General features: G+C 37.7%; 1 protein-coding gene across 2 annotated transcripts in view; it reads left to right on the forward strand.

The window, feature by feature from the left end:
* Nucleotides 1–21,288, forward strand: part of CDKAL1 (CDKAL1 threonylcarbamoyladenosine tRNA methylthiotransferase) — a gene marked incomplete at its 5' end in the record, with an annotated part of 619,533 nt that overhangs the window by 177,981 nt on the left and 420,264 nt on the right. For both annotated transcript variants that reach the window (XM_084872776.1, XM_084872775.1), the window contains one exon: nucleotides 8,329–8,425. In XM_084872776.1, coding sequence (XP_084728902.1) covers nucleotides 8,329–8,425 — 97 coding nt within the window. The remainder of the gene's footprint in view (nucleotides 1–8,328; nucleotides 8,426–21,288) is intronic.

The following is a 21,288-nucleotide window of genomic DNA, read 5'->3' on the forward strand; positions in this document are numbered from 1 at the left end:
TTCTCTCACCGTGTGTTTGTGTTTGTGCGCTTGTGAGATTAATAACATACATCATTATTTAAAGGACTAATTAATAGATTAATTTTGCTAACATTCAGACAAAAATCTTTAAAAGGAAATGAAGCTTTTAAATTAACCACAGATACGGGGTAGCCTTAATAATTAAAAAACCATCCCAAGAATAATATGCTTTGTTTGTACAGATAAAGTGAAATGGATAGTTATTTGGGATTATGTAGTTAAAGCCAACCAAGTTTTATCCTTCAGCCTAAGTATATATAATTTTTGACCCCAGGTATTTCATTTTGCTTCATAGTTACTGTTCAATAACTATTAATTTATTATATAAAAATTTCTTAATTGTGTCAGTCCTATGTGTATTGTTTTTCATGTATATCTACAGTCTTTTTGTTGTTGCTGTACCTTATGATGACAACAGTGAACATGGATGAAGTAGGTTAAGCAGGATTTTCTTTTATATGGGAACTTATAGTTCCTTTTCATATGACTCTGCTTAGCTTTAATTTCTTCTTCATAATACACAATGCTAATAAGATAGAAAACCTCTTTTTTTGTTGTACATTATGATATATTTTGGTTTGTTTAAGTTTTGTTACTAAATTGTGTCTTTTGCTTGGTTATTTCAGTTGATAATTTGAATAGATGCTAATGCGGTTGATGTTAGTGTTAATGTAATGAAGTTTATTGTTTGGCTGTCATTGCAAACAATAGAAACAGTCCTTCCCCCAAATGGTTTCTTTTGGCCTTAGGGCATTTTCATAGAAGACTAGAGGGCAATGTGTTTCACTGAAATTGCTTTTTTTTTTTTTTGGAACTAGGAGTGAACAGTAGTTCCAAGATTTGTCTGTGATCAGCTGTTTATTGCTGCTGTAAAAAAAATTTGTCCCTGCCGAAACCGGTTTGGCTCACTGTAGAGCTTCGGTCTGCAGACTGAAAGGTCCCGGGTTCGATTCCAGTCAAGGGCATGTACGTTGGTTGCGGGCACATCCCTAGTGGGGGGTGTGCAGGAGGCGGCTGGTTGATGTTTCTCTCACATCGACGTTTCTGGCTCTCTATCCCTCTCCCTTCCTCTCTGTAAAAAATCAATAAAATATATTAAAAAAAATTTTTTTCCCCTTGGGAAATTTAATGTTGCACTTATGATAAATACCTTTTTTGATCTGAGGTCAGATTAATCATAACCAACAACTCTATTACTTTTCTGAAGATATGGACATAGACTTTGTTTTTAAGAAGAAGTGCTAGAGGGGTGAAAGAGAGAGTTGAGAGGAAAATTATGTTTTTTAAACACTAAGAAAATAATTCTTAAGACTATGATTGTAATTATTTAAAAAATATATTTTTATTGATTTCAGAGAGGAAGGGAGAGGGGAGAGAGAGATAGAAACGTCAATGATAAGAAGAATCATTGATTGGCTGCCTCCTGCTTGATTCCGAGTTGAGTCTGCAACCTGGGCATGTGCCCTTGACTGGAACTCTTCAATCTCTAGGCTGACACTCTATCCACTGAGACAAACTAGCCAGGGCCTTGAAAATTGTCTAAATGATTGTGAGAGTGAAAATCTTGTGATGACTTACCATAAAACTTAAATATAGATAAATGGTGTTGACACCAATCAAATATAGCTCCTCTGATTGGTTATCTAGAATTCTGTTGATGGACAAGATAGATTCCAATTTAATGGTGGCCTTATTACATTTTAAGAGATATAAGCATGGCTTTTAATCACAACTTTAGTGATTGATGTTATGTTCTGTTATAGGCTTTTTTTTCATTAATTAAATTTATATATATTAATGTGCCCTGAGGTATGTGGACCCTGAGAAGAAAGATTAATTTGTTGAGAACTCTGAGAAGATATTTATCTGCTGAGGTGGATTCCCCATGGTCAATGGGCCCACATTTTATAAATAATAAAAGCCTAAAAGCAATTTGTGTACAGGAGCTTCTCAAGTACTTTTGTTTATTGGTAAGAACCTTAGACTGAGCTGTCTGCTTCCCATGCTATACTCTGCTCCCTTAAAATAGCTGATTCAGCTCTTTTAAGCCAGCGGAATCAACTGTTTTAAGGGAGTTCCTACTTTCATTTTTTCAGCCAATGGACTAAGACCTGCTCCATTGAATCAGAAGTACTCTATAACTACCAATCAAGATCCAAAATGCTGGCCAATCAGGACTGTGTGATTTGGGTCAGTCAGAAGTCATGATTTTGAATGCCTCATTTACATAAAACAGACAATATTGGGCCGAAGCCGGTTTGGCTCAGTGGTAGAGTGTCGGTCTGCAGACTGAAAGGTCCCAGGTTCGATTCTGGTCAAGGGCATGTACCTTGGTTGCGGGCACATCCTCGGTAGGGGGTGTGCAAGAGGCAACTGGTTGATGTTTCTCTCTCATTGACGTTTCTAGCTCTCTATCTCTCTCCCTTTCTCTCTGTTAAAAATCAATAAAAAATATATTTAAAAAAAACACCAAAAACAAACAAACAAAAAAAACCCCCAGACAATATTGGGAACTTAAGTGGGAACTTTCGCTATTAAAAGTGACCTCCCCTTTGTTGAGCACAATTTAGTTTTCTATCTGAATCTGTGTCTCCTGGGCTGTACTCTTTTGCTCAAATAAATGACTTCTTATTCTTTGTTATAATCTGAAATTAATTTTTATTTATAAAGTGAATCACATCTAGGCATTGTCCTCAAGAAGCTTATCTTCTTGTAGGGAAGAGATGTCTATTGAAAGAACTGTAGAATTAACAGCCAATGGCATAAGAACAGTACAGGTAATTTGGGACAGTGATTCAACAAGAGTATGTTAAACGTAAGTGTTTTATACTGCCCTAAAATACAGATATTCTCTGCCTCTTGCTCCTCTTATGAAACCTCTTGATCACATAGGAGTTACTGCTTGCTGGAGCCCCGTTATGGCAGCTTTGAAGGAAATGAATCTGTTCTTGTTGCCTCTCTGTCCTCTAGCTGACAATTACACAATCGTGTAAATTAGCCAAGGACTCTTAGCTTTCCCAGTTCTGAGTATCTTTTGCTTGGTTACTTCTTACTGTATTTTTTTTTTTTAATAGGTGCTTTTCTGTTACCTTCTCCAAGAGAACAGTTTTTATATTAATTAATGTTTCTTTGGGAAAGTGACTTTGAAAAAGATGTAAAACACTAACAAATTTTGTTTAGAAACCTGTTATAAGCTAAGTGTTTATTTAAAAAAAACAAACAAACCCTATTTTCAGACTATTTAGCTAATTCTGAATTCTAAATTAGTCTGGGTCTCCCACCAGAAATAAGGTTGGGATCTAATAGTACCCCATCTCAAATTTTAGTCAGGATGGAGCCCAAATATGCATTTTCATTCAGAATATTTTTCTCTTTAATTCTTTTTTTTTTTTTAGTTTGAAACCACACAGTAAATTTTCCTCATTTCTTCCTCAAATCATAACATAGATTCATGTTATAGTTTAATTTTAGTGTTTCTTGATGCATGTGATAATTAAAGTATAATAAGATGTGTAAATTGGATGGTGAATTGAATAAATATAACAGCTGATCAGGTTGTCTCTTCTGACATACTCTTGAATTTCCTTTTCCCCCCTTCATTTCTTTTTCCTTCTACTCTTGTTCCTTCCCCTGTTGAGTAATGTAGAGTATCAGGATAGTGATCTTAGGGGAGGTGAAGTAATTACAGATTTTTTGTTTTTCATTTTATAGGGATATTCTTTGTAACTTTAGGTTAATTTTTATGTTAATCCTCTTAAGGAAGGGGTGTTTTACTCTAGTTTAACAAGAAGGAAATGATTGATTCAAATGCTATGTGCTATACAAGTCTTAAATGCAGTTTTATTATAAATGTAGTGAGTTATCAAATGTACACGGTCTGCTTTTCACTAATTTTTACTCATCTTACTTTGCCCTGGATCTGAAAGTGACATAAAAGCACCAGTGAACCTTATACTTCATGATATAAGGGAGAGGAAAAAAAACGACCACTTTGTATATATCCTCTTAGGTTTAACAATTGGGGCCTAAGAATCAAACTGATAAAACACGGATGATAGGAAAACAGAAGAAAACCCCACACCAGATTGAAGTAAGCATGGAAGTTCACAAAGAAATGTGACTCCAGCAGGCAATTAGAATTTTGAAATCATACACAATTTTAATAAAGGGGATGGAGTAGAGTAGACTTTAGACAAAGGAAAGAGTTTTGTGTTTCTTGGGCAGGGTGAGTTCTGGGAAGGTGATTAGGACACACTAAATAAGGGTTGTGTAGTAGGGTTTGCTATACAGGTCAGAGTTGTCTCTGGAGTAGTTAGTTGTCTTTCTGGTACTGGAGAGGGAGGTAACTTTCCAAATGGAAATTTGTGTCCTGCTTTTAGCCAGATAGGAGAGGGGAGAGAGCTTCCCCCATCTCCCCCCCCCCCCATCCCCCTGAGTTGAGTCTGCTGTTTCTAAAATACTCTCAGCTCAAAATAATCTTTATGTCAAAGTGGCGTATTTTAGGGTGGCATATTCTGGTGCCCTTAGGTGGGAACAGAAGATTCTACTAATCATTCATTGGCATCTGTAGCGGTTTCTTCCCTATTCAAACTCAGAGCGTTCATTTTTTTTTTTTTGCAGTATTATATTTAAAAACATTAATATTAAGGTATGCTTTAAAATGTATACAATATATTAGTATGAGTTACATATAATTGTATATGTTTTTGTATTTGGGTACATGTCCCTCTTTTTTACTGGTGGGTGCCTTGATAAGAAGTTTGGTATCCACTAATTTGTAAAATTACTTTTACTTATTAAGGAACTAACCATTTACTTAAAGTATATTTTTATGCTTCTCTTCAAATTGCATATTTATTTTTTTTAGCTTTTTTTCAGCTTTATGTGTATTCCTTGAAACACAAAGTCCTCTTTATATTTGCTAGCCCTCTAAGTATTTATTGTACACATAATAGGCACAAAATATTTTGTAAATGAATTTGTGAAAATCATATATAAGATTAAGTTGTTGATTGTCTTCATTTATTCCAGAAATTTTCATAGATTTATTGCATAACGGAAATGGTGGCAGTAGATTGAGTTAAAAAATTAAATAACATATTGAGAAGTAATAGCTGACACAAAAGAAAGAGAAGAATCAAAATTCTCTGCACTTGGTTCCCTTTAAAGCCGTGAGGCTAGTTAGGCCTACCTGGTGCTTTTCGCTATTTCTTACTTTCTAACGAGCTTGCAGGCATCAGTCCCTCATTTTTGGATTTCTGTAGGAGGTACCTCCTCTCTTTGGTCTCAACCCTTTCCCTCATCACTTATATTTCCTGTAACTTCTTTTAAAAAACTTTTTTATACTTCTCATTGAAATTCTCTTTCAAAAGTGAACCTACTTTCCTTGAATCCTTAACCTCTTCACAGAAGTCTACATCCTTGTCATTTATACCTCAGTGAAATTGGGAGAAAAGGTCTGTATGTCCTATTCTTAGTTTTTCTTTTTTCTTTTTTTTTTTAAGTCACAGAATCCTTTCCTTAAACAAAACCATTCATAGACACTTGGTACATAGAGCAGATGAAAGCACAGGGACAGGATGCATAGGAGAAGAGGAGCAGGATGATGATGACTATTCTGGTCTCCCTTACTCATCCTCCCCTGAGACCCTGATCTGGTTTCTTAGGGATCTCATCTGGCATCAGGGTTACACAGCCTGCTATCAGAGAAAGCATAATCAGGTATCCTTGGGTCTCTTTATAGTAGTGCATGGTGGATCTCCCACAGGACTGCTCTCAGCATCCTTTATTACCTCCAAATCTCCATTCTCCCCCTTTATGTAAAAACCTTGGTTCTAAGGCCTATATCTTCCATTTTTCACTGGACTGGAACTCCTTGAGATCAGTGACTCTATTTTATTGTGTGTGTGTGTGTGTGTGTGTGTGTGTGTGTGTGTGTGTGTCTGGCTTGTGGTAAGTGAATGACAGAATGAAAAAACAAAATGCTGAATTATTGACTATTTAATAGACAGTGATTTTTATAGGTGTAGTCAAGAACTTGTATTGGCAGTAAGCACAATAAAGGAAACCTATTGAACCTTGGAATCAAGTGAGAATTTCTAAGTGGTTCTTATCTGCACTTAGGACTCCACTTTTCTAGGTGCAATGAAGACTCCATTCTTTCTTCTCATGGAACATAAAATGTGCAATATGTTTTAGTTTTGTTGGTTAAAATAATACTCAATCTTGTGATTCTGAGATTAGATTATACTCCAGTGCTTTGGATTTAATTGTCTCTAGACATCCCTAGTTACATATCTGAATATATCTGCTTGAATTCCCCCCACCCCCAAATTAATAAATCCCATCAAGTCTTAGAATGGCTTTATTTTCAATGTTTGGCAGCTCCCTGCCTAAGTCATTACTCCTGACAATAGTCATAGCAGGATAGAGTTGCAGTGCCATGACAAGCTATGTCCTCCTTACCTGGTTGCTCCAGAGTTTAGGAAGGGCATCATAGTTTTTGAAGTATATCACCATCACAGATCCTTAGTTGTTTTCTCTTGCATTATTTGCCAAGTTGTTTTTATGCATTTCACATGGCTACGTGCCTACACATAAATAAACACTATAAATATGTATCCTCTTACTTGAATATTTGAATGTAAACAGTAATCACATGCAGAGTAGTTAATACTGTGCTTGCTTTGTATGGCAGCAGACTGATTTGACCCTTTGTGCTGTTATGAGGAAGTGTTTATTAAATTACATTTAGAAATTAAAAAGCAGATATATATTTTAAAACACCTTCATGGATACAAGTTTTGGTTGAAGACACATGAGTATTTTATATAAACTAAATATCAATTTGCAGGAAAGAGATAAAGAGTAAGAGAAATGAACATGGAGAATCAACATTTTCTTCCTTCCTGCTACTTGCATAGGATAGAGTACTATGTTTTTATTTTATTTTATTTTATTTTATTTTATTTTATTTTATTTTACACTTGTCACTAGTGTCATGTGCTTAAAGTTTGGCTATACTCTGCCACCAAAACTTAAGCACACTAAATTAAATACTACCCAGCCTCATTGTTCACTAAATTAAATACTACCCAGCCTCATTCTTAAGGCACCTTCTGCAATATACATCCTATTAGTTTCCCTTATACAGAAATTATTTCTATAATGAGATATTTTCTTCTCTCTCTCTCTCTCTCTCTCTCTCTCTCTCTCTCTCTCTCTCTCTCTCTCTTTCTTTCTTTTTTTTTTCTTCATTCTTTCTCCTTGCCTTTGTCGATGGTATAACAACTGCTGAGATTTTCTGTGTCTACTGCCCCCTTCCCAATCCCCCCTCCCTACCCCCACACCCCCCCACCTCCCCACTACTCTCCAACTTCTGTTTCCCCTTAAACGTCACCCAATTGTTTTGAGGTTTTTTCCTGTCTTTTTCAAGGTCGACATTCTTTTCTTTCCATGATATGTTGCTTGTACATCTTTTGTCACTAAGGGAGTTTTATTTGATGCTGTGTTGCTTATGTCCTTGTATAACTCATCTATTCTAAATTATAAGCTTGTTGAATACAAGGCACATATTCCTTTTTACTCTATTTCCTTAAGTAACATCATGTCTTAGAAGTACATAATAATTAAGTAACTTACTCACTTTATAGGAAGCAGGCTTTTTATTTGTGTTTAATTATTCGTGACTTCATAGGCTTTCTTGGATGTTTGGCAACAATCCTCCGTGTTACAGCTGCAGTTCTTGTGGAAACCAGATGTTACTCCTCGTACAGATTGTTAAAATAGATGGAAAGATTTTTTTTGTTTGATAAGGTATTTCACATTTATTACAAGAAAACTATTTTTTTGTGCAGTGATGTGCTTGGTACTGATAAAAAGGTAAAACCAGGTGGCAGAGACAGGCAATTATTTTCCTGGATATATGTTAAGCAATCTACAGAAGTCAGATCTTTTTGATTTTGTTAACAAGTTTTTTCAGGATTCCAAGTGGAAAAATTGTACTGAAGTGCTCTAAGTTATTGAAATGAAACACTTATAGGTGCTGTTAAAATAGTATGTTATGTTCTGCCTATTCATTCTTTCATTTAATAATTCTCTAAATACTTCTTATACTATCTCTACTGTGATATGATAGACACATATATAAGTCTTACTATGTTTTTTTTTAAACATAGTTGTAAGAAAATCCAGTTTCATGCTAGACTGGCTTGTTATTATTTAGTGAGTTTTATATGCATTACCATCAGTTTGCACGGATATACTTATGAGTAAAGGAATTTACACTGTCTTCTCTTCAATCTTTAGAAGAGCTCAAGAGGAGAACAAGAAGATAGTGCTGGCTGGATGTGTTCCTCAAGCCCAGCCGCGCCAGGACTACCTTCAAGGACTGAGTGTCATAGGGGTAAGCTTATACCCGATGGGGGAAAAAGAAAGTCTTCTGTTGTTAAAACACGAAATAACTCCATACTCTATTTTCTGTTTCTACTTTACTTACAAGCAGTGGTATACTTATGAGTGTCCTCAATATACTTCTCCGATTGCATGAAATTTTGTCACATCTGTGTAACTTTTTCATCAGAGCACAAAAAACATGTTCTAGATTATCTCATGAAGACACACACACACACATACATACACACACAAACACACAATTAACAAAATAAATAAGTCATAGCCTGAAATTTGAGTCCCTTAATAATAACCTGGTCTTTGCCTGCCTATTCAATATTGCCACCCTAATATATAAAGAGGCAGGGTCCGTGATGTCCAAAACGACCAGACAACCAAATGCCAGGCTGTGCGCGCAGCAAGCTTGGGTTGGCAGGGACTGGCAAGTGGGCTAAACTGCTGACCTTATCCCCTCTAGGTCGTTGGTACTGTGGTCACCAGCACTGACTGCCACTGTCAAGGCAGGTGCAATCTGATTGGCTGGGGGGCCCTGCCATCGCCCCATGATCGCCCTGCAGAAGGAGGCCCAGGCTACCCTGCCAACAGTGGTGGATGGGGCCTCCCTCTGTGGGGCAATCAATTGCAGGGCTCTCAGACTTCTAGAGGGTGTGGGCCGGGCTGAAAAAACCCCTCCCCCCTCAAGGGCACGAATTTCATGTACTGGGCTTCTAGTATCATTATAATTTTCTAACCCACTAAACTACTTGTCATCTCCCAGTGTATCTGGGTACACCTACATGCCTTTTTTGGAATACCCCACTTCCTTACAGTCACACCTTTCCCCTCCTGCCCTGGAAGTCTTGGCTTCAACATTACCATTCTGTCAAAGCCTTCCCTGACAGTTCTGGGCAGTCATTGATAACCTTGTGTTGGGGGTCCCTTTGTTTACTGTGCAGTTACCTGCCATTTGCTCTCTCAGCCTTTTGCAGAGTTGTGATTTTGGGGTTAACCTACATGATTTTTAAAAATTTTTTTTAATTAAAGCCTACCTCTCTGTTTAAATTATTAGCTTCATGATGACAGCTAATAATTTAAAATAGAAAAACTTTGTTTTTCTATTTTTTAAACCGTCATGTGTTTCTTCAGCTTTCCCATGATGCCTGACATGCGGTGTGCCCTCTGTAAATGTTGGGTGACTGACTGGATGAATGAAGGAATCTTCCCTTATACTTGTGTTGGTAGCATACTTTTCCCCCTGTTGGGCAGTCAGTCTGTCAACCAGGAGATTGCTGCCTACCATTTCTTATTCTTGTGGCTGTCATTATTCACGGGATGTCCATTCAGTCCCTGTTTGTTGAGCACGTGGTGGTGGTTCATCCTCCCATTATTATTGAGTGTGCTCAGCAATGATCTTTTACAGTCTTTAGTTTTCAAAAAACATAAAAATATTGTATGTTCATAGAAAAAATTTATATGAATAATTGGCACCTGGATTGAGATTTATTGTTTTGTTTTTTTTCCTGATTTGATGTACCACTGACAGGTTCTTATACTGGATTCTTAGTGTAATAAACTTGTTTTCTGCTGTGAGGTCCTTGCCCCACTAGCAGATTTAATAATCTTTGAGCAAACATTCTCATGTTAAACAAACAGAACCTGAATGTTTGGGAACTTAGTTTGTTTTCATCATTTGTCTGTTTACATTTTGATTTCTCTTGGTTTAAGGATTGAAATGAATATGGACTCCAGAGTTATCTTTTCATGTCAGACTAACTTTCTTCGTAAACATAATCCTGCTGTGTTAGGGAAATAGGAAACTAGTTAGAATTTTGTTTTAGAGATGGAATGTGGTAAAAGCTTGGGATTCATCTTAGATTTCATCTCAAGGAATTAAGTTACCAGAATAGTAGAATTTCTTTCTTATGGCAAAAGCCTCCTCTCTATGTACATATGGTAACATTTTCCTGAGCTCCATTGTGTGCAGTAAAGAGCTTAGTGTCTGTTAAGAGGCAGGGGAGATTCTGAAGATAGCGCTGTTAATGTAGAAGACAATTTTCAGGGCTAATGTAAACCCATGGCTGTAACAGCTAAACTTTGTTTTTCTATTTAATCTAGCACCCTCTTTGTTCTGTCACCTGGTCTTATTGTATTACCTTTAAACTTCTTTAGATTTATTTTATTTGGCTCCTTTATAATTGGAAAAATAACTTAAGAACACATGTTTTAAAAAAAATGAATAGAAAGAAAGTCCATAACTCCATCATCCTAAAACAATAATTATAACCTTGCTTATCCTCTTCAGACTTCTAATATTTGCATATTTTAGTTAATTACAATCATCAACCTATTTTTCTTATTTTCCACAAGCTTTTATTCCATGAGGTTTTTAACTATTTTAAAGTTTTCATTATTATTCTATTGAAGGATATACCATAATATTCTTAATTATTCTTAATTGTTGGATATCAGTATTTTCTGGTTTTTAGGAAATATACATCACACATTAATACTCACAAAGTGGCTTGTATTTTAATTTAAAATCAGTGTATTGTGGAAAGTCTACAAAAGCTGAATCACACTATCAATAGAAATGGTTTACAGTTTAATTTTATTTTTAGTATTTATTATTATTTAACTATAAGATTATTCTTTGTCAGCATCATTTTATATAGCATGTTTTCTGAAATAGCAATATGACTTCTATCATAACTGACTCTATATAAAAATTATGTCCACAGAACCAAAAATTTAAGGGGAAAAAATCTGGAATAGGAAACCAAAATAATCTAAAGTTGGTATGTGGAGAGACTGTTTCTGAATAAAATGGTAGAATTGTTACAAAATCAGAAACCTTCTGAAATAAAATGAGCTACATTGAAATAAAAAAAAATGAGTTATATTGGTTTATACAAAGGAAAAACAATTCTGAAGTGTGAAAAAATATGAAGATGTTTAAATTCAGTGATTTCGGAAACTATTTCTAGGAGGGTGTTTGGAATTGTATTGCACATTCGATTTACAGACTGGATGAAAACTGTTATTCCTTCACAGAATTTCCCTCACAGAATTTCTCTGATAGAGGGTGTTAATAGAGGAGGAAGGAAGAACAGCTGTAACTGCATTCTGTGCCTTCACCTCCTGCTGGGATTTGTCTCTGTCACCCCACAATTCAGCGAGGATGTGTCAGTTCTGCTGACCAAGTGATTGAAATAAAAAGCTGCCTTTAGGTGGGCATCAGTGGGTGAGCAAGCTACTTATTGCATACCTGAGTTAAAAAGACATACTATCTCATGTTTGCAAATGCTCATAGCATTTGAGAAGAGATTTGATAAGTAAGAAGGATACCATTGTAACATGTTAATTTCCATCAATATCAACCTTTAGAAATGGGGTTTTTAATGTGTTTTCATAATCAGAGATAGCAGTGTGGTGAGGGCACATAATAATTGGTGATTTGACCCCTGGGCCGTTTTCATTGTCTGTCTTGCTGCCACTTGAAACTACCTAGTTGTGATTAATATTATTTGTGTGGTGGTGTTTGGAAAGGAAATGGAAGTAAAACCTGTCAACTTCTAGGTCCAGACCTGGCTTTGGTGGCAGTAAAGCCAGGTCTGGACCTAGTTTTTCTCCCGTCCCAGTTTTTCTCTTTTCTTTCTCCTCTCCCAATGTGAAAAAAATTAGACAGCTCTGTGCTGTTCTCTGAGGAGAAAGAAAAGAGAAAAACTGAAAATTTTCCTAGAATGATTAAATAAAGTTTTTATTTTCTATCTAAAATGTATTTATTTGTAGGTAACCAATCAAAATCTTTTAAATTTTTTCACTATTGGAGCATTTTGACTTATAGTGAGATATTTTATTTCTCTTTTGGCATATAGTTATGGTTAGCTATCCACCTTGGAATGAGTTTTCATGCAGTGTCATCTTCTTCCTATTATTTTCTACTAGGGGCCCAGTGCATGAATTCATGAACCTTGAAAGGAACTGTGGGCCGTGAGGTTGCAGTGGGCACAGGGGCGGGTCTTGATTCTACTTCGTGACCCTGCCTGGTCCCTTTCACCATGGCCCCTCATTCCCTGTCTCTGGCAGCCCTGTCCCCATTGCCACTGTACCTACGTGCTGACAGTGCCAGCCCCGCTCGTACCCACTGATGGCTCAGAGTGATTGGGGTCAGCTCCAGCAGCAGGTGTGAGCAGGGCTGGTGGTGCCATCAGTGTGTATAAGCAGTGGTTGCTGCCTGAATCGTCCCTCAGGAGCATGGGGAGATGGAGAAGCCCTGAAGGAGATTGGGAACAGTGCTGGGTGCTGGCAGCAGGTGCGAGTGCTGGGCAGGACTGTGGCATGCAGTAGCAAAGAATTTTCATTAACCACCAGAGGCTCACCCCGATGACAGCGGCTGGCGCCCCATCTTTGTTTAGTGTCCCCGCTCACCTGTTCCACCATCCCGCCAAAGCCAATTTTATGCACTCTGCTGCCTGCTGCTGACACACACCATGTTCTGGGCGTGCCCCCTGGTGGTTAGCACATATCATAGCGACTGGTTGTTTGGTTGTTCTGCTGTTTGGTCTATTTGCATATCAGGGATTTATATTATATTTAAATTGGCTACTGGTGTCTAACTGTAGGTAGTGATGTCATGATCTTGTGACTGTACCTATTGAATATTCCTCTCCTTTTCTTCAGCTCATTTGTTGGCAGGAAAGTTTCTTTTATTTTTAATTTTTTTTAAATTTTTTAAAATTTCTTTTTTGATTATGGTATCACATAATTGTCCTCATCCCCCATTCCCATCCCAAAACCCTTCCCACGTATGCACACTCCCTGTTGTCCATGACCACTGGTTAGGCTTATATGCATGCACACAAGTCCTTTGGTTGATCTCTCCCCTTTGCCCCCACCCGCCCCTACCTTCCCTTGCAAGTTTCTTTAAGAACAACCAGAAAGCAATTGTTCTCTGATAAAGTCTGGTAGAAAACAAAAATAGTAGGTTTCAGGACTCAGAAAGTTTGGCTTCAGATCCTGGGGCTGCTGTATCTTCTTATTCCCATTCAGAAGTATGTACTGAGTGCCTACTATGTGCAAGGTATTGTTCTGCTGGTAGGAATGCAGCAGTCTGTAAAGTCAGAGATCCCTGTCTTCATAGAGCTTACATTTCAGTTTTGGGTGAGACATCTGGTTTGAGCCTAGATTATTTCCAGCCTCCTAGAGACTATTGTGGGGTGGGCCCTAGACCGCAGGGAGATTGATTAGTTGGGAAATTCTCTGTAAGGCTCTGATGGAAATATACCTTGTGTTCATTGGTTAGGAGTTGTGTTCAGGATATACGGGTGAAATAGTATTTATTCTCTTGAGTCTTAAGCTATTTCTCAATTATTGCAATAGCTTTTATTAATAGGCATGACATTTATTAAGAAGGTGGGGTTTTTACTGTTACAGGAAAGCATGTTTACAAAACCTGTACATCCTATCCTATATAATAATGAGGGAATATGCAAATTCACCATCACTCCACCACAAAGATGGTGGTGCTCACAGTGAAGATAGGGGTTTCCATAACACAAGATGGCTACACGCAGAGCAGAGGCGGGGTTTCTGTAACACAAGATGGCTGTACCCACAGCGGAGGCTGAGTTCCTGTAATGAGCCTTAATAAGCAATTAGCAGGGACCTGAGGTTGTGGCCCCCCCTCTTAGTGGGGCTTGACAGGGGACCTCAGGCTGCGCCCCTCACCCACAGGGCTTAAATGGGGGACCTGAGGCCTTGCCCCCTGCCCTGGTACCAGGCCAGGGGACCTGAGGTCGCACCCCTGCCTGGCAGGGCTTGATGGGGAACTTCATGGTGGTCCCCCACCCCAGTGCTGGGTCAGGGAACCTCAGGCTGCTCTCCCTGCCTGTGGTTCCAGGCCAGGGGACCTCATGCTGCACACACACCCCCACCCCCCCCTGGTGCTAGACCAGGGGACTCAGGTCATGCCCCCTCCTTGGTGCTGGGTCAGGGGACCTCAACCTCAGGCCTCATCACTTACCCCAGAACTGGGCCAGAGGACCTGAGGCCGCACCTCCCCCTCCCCCCGAAGGGGCTTTACTGGGGATCTCAGGCCATGCCCCCCACCTGGCAGGACTTGACAGGAGATTTCAAGGTGTGCCCCCCGCCCCAGTGCTGAGCTGGAGGACTTCAGGCTGCTCCCCTCGCCCCAGGCTGGGGGACTTCAGGCTATGCCCCCTGCCCAGCGGGGATTGACTGGGGACCTGAGGCTGCACCTCCCTCCCAGCAGAGCTTCATGGGGTCCTCAGGCCAGGCCCTGACCTGGTGGGGCTTGACAGGTGATCTCAAGGCATACCCCCGATTTGGCCAGGGCTGGGGGAGCTCAAGCCAGGCCCCCCCCCCCCCCCCCCCCCCCGCCCTAGCACTGGGCCATGGGACCTGAGGCTGTGCTCCCCGCCTGGTGGGGCTTGGCAAAGGTGGGACTGGCTAGGTCTGGATCTAGCTTAATGAGGGGGGCCGGCTAGGTCTGGGTGTCATGATTTTAAGACACACATGAGTGGGCGGGGTCTTGACTTCGAGTCCCATGGTGTGCTCCAGAATATGACAGCAGGAAGATTTTCATATATATTTTACTAATTTTCTTTCATCTCTGACACTTCTATTATAGAGAAAAAGCAGATAGCAATATTAAAATATTTTTTCTAATTAATTCCCTTTTAATGTGCACCAATTTCATGCACCGGGTCACTAGTTTTGTGTAAATTTCTCTGTGCTAATAAACAAGGACTGCATTTGGACTTGATCTTGGTATTGGTTCATTAGGCTTATCTTTGTAGTAAATGTATAATTTCTCTAGAAATCCTAAATAAATTGCAAATTAATGCATGCACTGTAACATTCTAAAACATGCATTTCAGAGCAGAATATATGCTGTTCAAATTTTTTGATGACAAAACTTCCTGATGTGCAATCTGTGAGCCCTGCAAGCAGGTGCATTTTCTTTGGAGAGCTGAACAAAAATGTGGCTTAACATAATGTCCATTTATCTCAGGGTCTATAACTTGGTTGATTTGCAATAGTTTAAACATCTTTTCAGGAATGCTGCTCATCCTGAAAAGTCAAGCAGCATGATGACCATTTCAAATGTAAACACTTTAATTTTGAAAATTTTATGTATAATTATAATTAAATAGCATTTGAAAAGGGCTATGTTTGAGAATTTTTCTGTTATATCCCATATTATAAAAGTGAAACAAAGTCACAATAATAATGGCATTGCTATTGAGTGCAATTCCTGTTTTTCACAACTTCATGTCTCCTAATATTTCTTCTTTTGATATTATATTTGTTTTTAACTTTTAGTTATCAAAAGTGCAGTGTCATAACAGAATGACATATACATTTAAAAGCCCATTCATGTTTATACCTTCCTAGATCTGTTATCTTTTTAAAGGCCTCTTCTAATACATTTATCTATATATGTACACATTTTTCACTTACTGAATTGTAAAAAAGTAGTTAAATTGAATTCAGGAGCTAGAGTACATAGGTTCATATCCCTGCTGCACCACTTAGTAGCTGTTTGGCCTTGTGCAAGTTACTTATCCTCTCTGTGCCTCAGTTTCTTCATTTGTAGAACAGAGATAATAATAGAACCTGAGTTTTGTAAGGGTTAAATGAGGTAATACCTGTACTGTGTTTAGCATGCATAGTTAAGTAATTCAGTATTAGCTTTTTAAAAAACATTGATTCATTGACTAATAGAATTGAGCATGGGAATGAAGCTATGTCAAATCCACTACGTGCCTAGAGTGAAACTATTTGCTAGGGAAATAGAGCTGAATAAAACATATCTGGGTGGTAGTTTGATGAATGGAGAAAGGGCATTTGAGCAGCAACATCAGCATGTCTAAGGAAAAGCTTGGGTGTTAAAGAATGCCTGGAAGGGAGAAGGAGTGTAACTTGGAGGCAGTAGTTTTAAGAAGCATAGTTTGGAGTAGTGCAGGTGAGTGATAGAGTAGTGCAGGTGAAGAGATGGAGTTTACATTCAGTGTAATGCTTAACTCAGACTCAACAGGAGAGGTTGAAGGGTTGGGTGGGGGTTAGAAATGGTGTAATCTAGCAGTTATTTTTGTATGCCATTTATTTATTAACTCTTAATTATTTTCTTATAAGTTATTAATAGTAATCTATTTTCTTATTTTAAGTCAGATTTATTGAGGTATGATTAGCATACAGTGAAACTTGCCTGCAATGAATTTTAACAAATGCATACTGTGTGTATCACCCAAATTAAGATCTAGAGCATTTCCCTTGCATTAGAAAGTTTCATTGTGTTATTTTGTACTCAGTCCCATCCCCCCACCAAACACACATACTCACAGTCCTCAGTAGTGACTGTTCTGATTTCTGTCCCTATAGTTTTGCCTCTTTCAGAATGTCATATAAATGGAATTATATATTACCTGTTTTTAGATTTTTTTCACTTAGCATAGTATAGTCACTATTCATCCATGTTGTTGTAATTGTTAATCACCACTTTTTATTGCTGAGAATTATGTCACTGTGTGATGAACCACAGTTTGTTCATCTGTTCACTAGTTGGTGGAAATTTGTGTTGTTTCTAGTTTTTGGCTATTAAAAATAAAGCTCCTATAAACATTCATAGATAGGTCTTTGTGTGGGTATGTTTGCATTATCTTGGGTATATTCTAGGAATGGCATTGTATGGTCACCTGGTAAGTATCTGCTCAATCTTGTTTTGTTTTGTGAAGCCTCACCCAAGGATTTTTTTTATCCTTTGAATTTTATAGAAAGTGGAAGGGAGGGGTAGAAAAGAGAGAAGCATCCATGTGAGAGAGACACTTCGATTGGTTGCCTCCATGACACGCCCCAACTGGGGCCATGGATTAAGCCTGCAACCAAGGTACGTGCCATTGACGGAATTGAACCTGAGACCTTTCAGTCTAGGGCTGACGTTCTAATAACTGAGAAAATCCAGCTGGGGCCATCTGCTTAACCTTTTAAGAAACTGCTGAAGTATTTCCACCAGCAATTCCACTTTCTTCACACTCTTACCAAAATTTGGTATTGCCAGTTTTTCAGTGTAAGCAATTGTACTGAGTATGTAGGGGTTTGAATTTGCTTTTCTCTGTTGACTAGTGCTGTTGAGCATATTTTTGTGTGATTATCTGCTATTCATGTCTTTGGCAAAGTGTTCAAATCTTTTACTACTGCCACCCTCCCCCTTTTTTTGAAACTTAAGTTAGGAAACTTTCTTAGGTAGGACACACACACAAACATGAAACTATTTCTTAGGACATGAAATAAAAGAAATTAATAAATTGGACTTCATCAAAATGAGATACTTTTGCCTCTCAGAAGATGCTATTAAGAAAAACAAAAGACAAGCCATGGACTGGGAGAAAATATTTGCAAAACACAGAGTTACCCTGGCCGGTTTGGCTCAGTGGATAGAGCGTTGCCTTGCAGACTCAAGGGTCCCAGGTTCAATTCCCGTCAAGGGCATTTATCTTGGTTGTGGGCACCCCCTGTAGGGGGTGTGCAGGAGGCAGCTGATTGATGTTTTTCTCTCATCGATGTTTCTAACTCTCTATTCCTCTCCCTTCCTCTCTGTAAAAAATCAATTTTATATATATATATATATATATATATATATATATATATATATATATATATAAACAAACAAATGAAAACACAAAAACACAGAGCTAAAAGGGTTTGTATACAGAATATATAAGGAACTCTTACAACTCAACAGTAGAAAAATCAGTTTATTTCAATTTGAAGAAAAGATTTGTCTCTCTTTTTATCGTCATTTGTCATTGTCTTTCAAATTTTTGGTGTAGTAGAAAGCTTGAATATTTTGTGGGGGCGGCATAAGTGGGTAATTTCTTTTATGGTTTCAAAACTTAAAAAGTTATATTCCCAGGACCTAGGAACAGGTCTGATAAAGTATCCTATTCCTTTAAATCTGTTTTTAAAAACTTTTTTAAAGAATGGAAATGATTTATTCAACTCTTCACTCTACTTGCAGTTTACTAGGAGGACACTTACAGGCTCTATAAAGCCAGAGAGTTTTCCTTGCTATTATTTTACATTTTTACATTACTTTCTGTACTCAGTTCAGTGTCTGACTCAATATTTGTTGAGTAAATGTTTGTTAAATATAATGTATGCATACATTTTACTTAATTTTTCCACATTGTTCCTAGCTATTCCAGCAGCATTTGTTTTTTAATTTTTCCTTTCCCTCTTTTATGATGCTAACTACATGAGTTTGTTTGTTAATTGGTATATTAGTTTCATAAGTCCCATAACAAATTACCATAAACACGGTTGTTTAGAACAACACATATTTTGGAGATCACAAGTTGGACATGGGTTTTACTGGACTAAAGTCAAGACAGTGGTACATTCTTTCCTGGATGCCCTAGAGAGAGTCCTGGTTCTTCTCTTTTCCAGCTTTTAGAGGCCACTCACATTCTTTGACTTGTGGCCTCCTCCCAACCTAGGGAATAATGCATCCCTCAGCCTTTCAGGACTCCTGGGAATAGATCTGGCCCTTTGGATAATCTAGGCCCATAGTCGGCAAACTGCGGCTCGAGAGCCACATGCTGCTCTTTGGCCCCTTGAGTGTGGCTCTTCCACAAAATACAACAGACTGAGCGAGTCTATTTTGAAGAAGTGGCGTTAAGAAGAAATTTAAGTTTAAAAAATTTGGCTCTCAAAAGAAATTTCAATCTTTGTACTGTTGATATTTGACTCTGTTGACTAATGAGTTTGCCAACCACTGATCTAGGCTGATCTCATCATCTCAAGGTCCTTAGTTACATCTGAAAAATGCATTTGCCATGTCAGGTAACATATGAGGACTGTTTCTGAAATTAGGACGTCTGAATATTTTGAGGAGGCCACTATTCTGCCTGCTACCTATAGCGTGGTTTTTAGTTCATGTTTTACATCTCTCATGTATATTTCTGTTTTAGTTCTAATATTACTGTTTTTAACTTTAGTATCACTTTAAAAATAACTTTTTAATATGATAATATGCTGATGTTTCAAATATTGTTTCTCTTTATAATTGAGTTTAGCATGTTGAATTTTCTTATAAATGTTTAAAGATTTTTTTCCCATATAGAAAGTTTTATTAGTATTTTAATTGGATTTATGAGAAAGAAGTTCCTGGTACTGATACTCATTTTTCTGGCATCATCTGGCCTGGCCTCACCTTTCAATTAGTAATTTTTATCTCTCACTAAGTGTTAGCCACTCACTGGTACCATTCAGATAGAAAATATGCTTTTAGCCATGTGTGGAATGTACTGTCATATAATTTTTGATGAAAAGGCTGTTTCTACTATTGGGGAAGAATTTTTCTCAGGGAAGAGATGAAAGAGATGAAAGGAGATGAGAAAGTTTTGTTCATAGAGTTAAATCCCATGTAGCATAGTATCAAGTGCTCTTTTGTTTTACTCATTAGCAAATTGTTCACAGACTTGTGAATTCAGGAAATCTTTCATTTAGTAGAGTTAAAGATATTGTTAGTTTGGTGACTGCTATGGATTTCCCCAAATTGAAGAGATGTGGAAATTGAGCTCTCTTCCAATACTAGTAAATATCATTTTTAGAGGTAAGGACTTTTTTTTTAAAAACAGTTTGGAGAAAAATTTTTGGAGAGAAATTTTCAGAGAGAAAAATATTTTTATGGAGAAGCCAGTACTGAACTTTAACCTGTCAGATGCTGATTATTGGATCAATCTTTCATTATTGTAAAAGTGAAAAATTTGAACAAACACATGATAGAAAAGGCTCTTTATGTGTATTATTCTTATAAAAATAGAAACTTTTTTTTTTTTAAAGGTTGGTAGAGTTTTTAGGTAGTTTTAAAGTTTTGGTTTGATATTTCTTTTAAAAAAAGTATATTTCTTTATTGATTTCAGAGAGGAAGGGAGGAGAGAGAGATAGAAACATCAATGATGAGAGAGAATCATTGATTGGCTGCCTCCTACATGCTCTCTACTGGGGATCAAGCCCACAACCCAGGCATATGCCCTAGGTGGGAATCGAACCTGGGACCCTTCAGTCCACAGGCTGATGCTCTATCCACTGAGCCAAGCCGGCTAGGGCTGTCTGATATTTCTTAATTAGAATGATGACAGGTTGCCCTAATTTATTTATATACAATCAAAATTTAGAGAGGTAATGAGAAAGTTCCTTTGCATCTAGGTTTATGTGTATATTTAATGTAGATACACTCTTACTCGTGAAAGGATATTGGAATACAATCAAGGGATAGTAAAACCCCAGCCTGATTCTGATAAGTATAAAAAGACTCACACCAGGGAATAGAGAAATGTGGATAAAGAGTAGTCTTTGCACATTTTCCATAGGATTAGCCACAGCAATGCTAAGATTGCTCTTAACTCTCTGGTGACTTCCTTTTACTAGTAGAATAAAATCTAAAATACATAGCATAAACTATAAGGTCTCATATACAGGGGGCGGGCAAAAGTAGGTCTGCAGTTGTTCATATGAAAAACAATATAATACAAGAATCAATAATATAAGAATAAAGTCTGTGGTACACATAAAACTAAAACCTACTTTTGCTCACCCGATATCTTCCCTTAATTGTCTGACTCCATCTCCTTCCACTCTGCATCTCACTTCCCATCATTTCTCTTTTATGTATTCTTTCCCCTGGAGGTTCATGTTGATGCTTCTATCTTAGGATCCTGGTCCCAGGATTAATGTTACCTACTCCAAGGTTTACCTGGACCACTGTTGCAAAATTGCTCTCTCCACCTCCTGCCACTCCCAGATTTTTTTTTTCTTTTTTAAAATTTATATTTTTCTTCATAGCCTCTGTCA

The sequence above is a fragment of the Pipistrellus hanaki genome (genome assembly GCF_964339955.1).
Source record: "Pipistrellus hanaki genome assembly, chromosome: 2".
NCBI classification, from domain to species: Eukaryota; Metazoa; Chordata; class Mammalia; order Chiroptera; family Vespertilionidae; genus Pipistrellus; species Pipistrellus hanaki.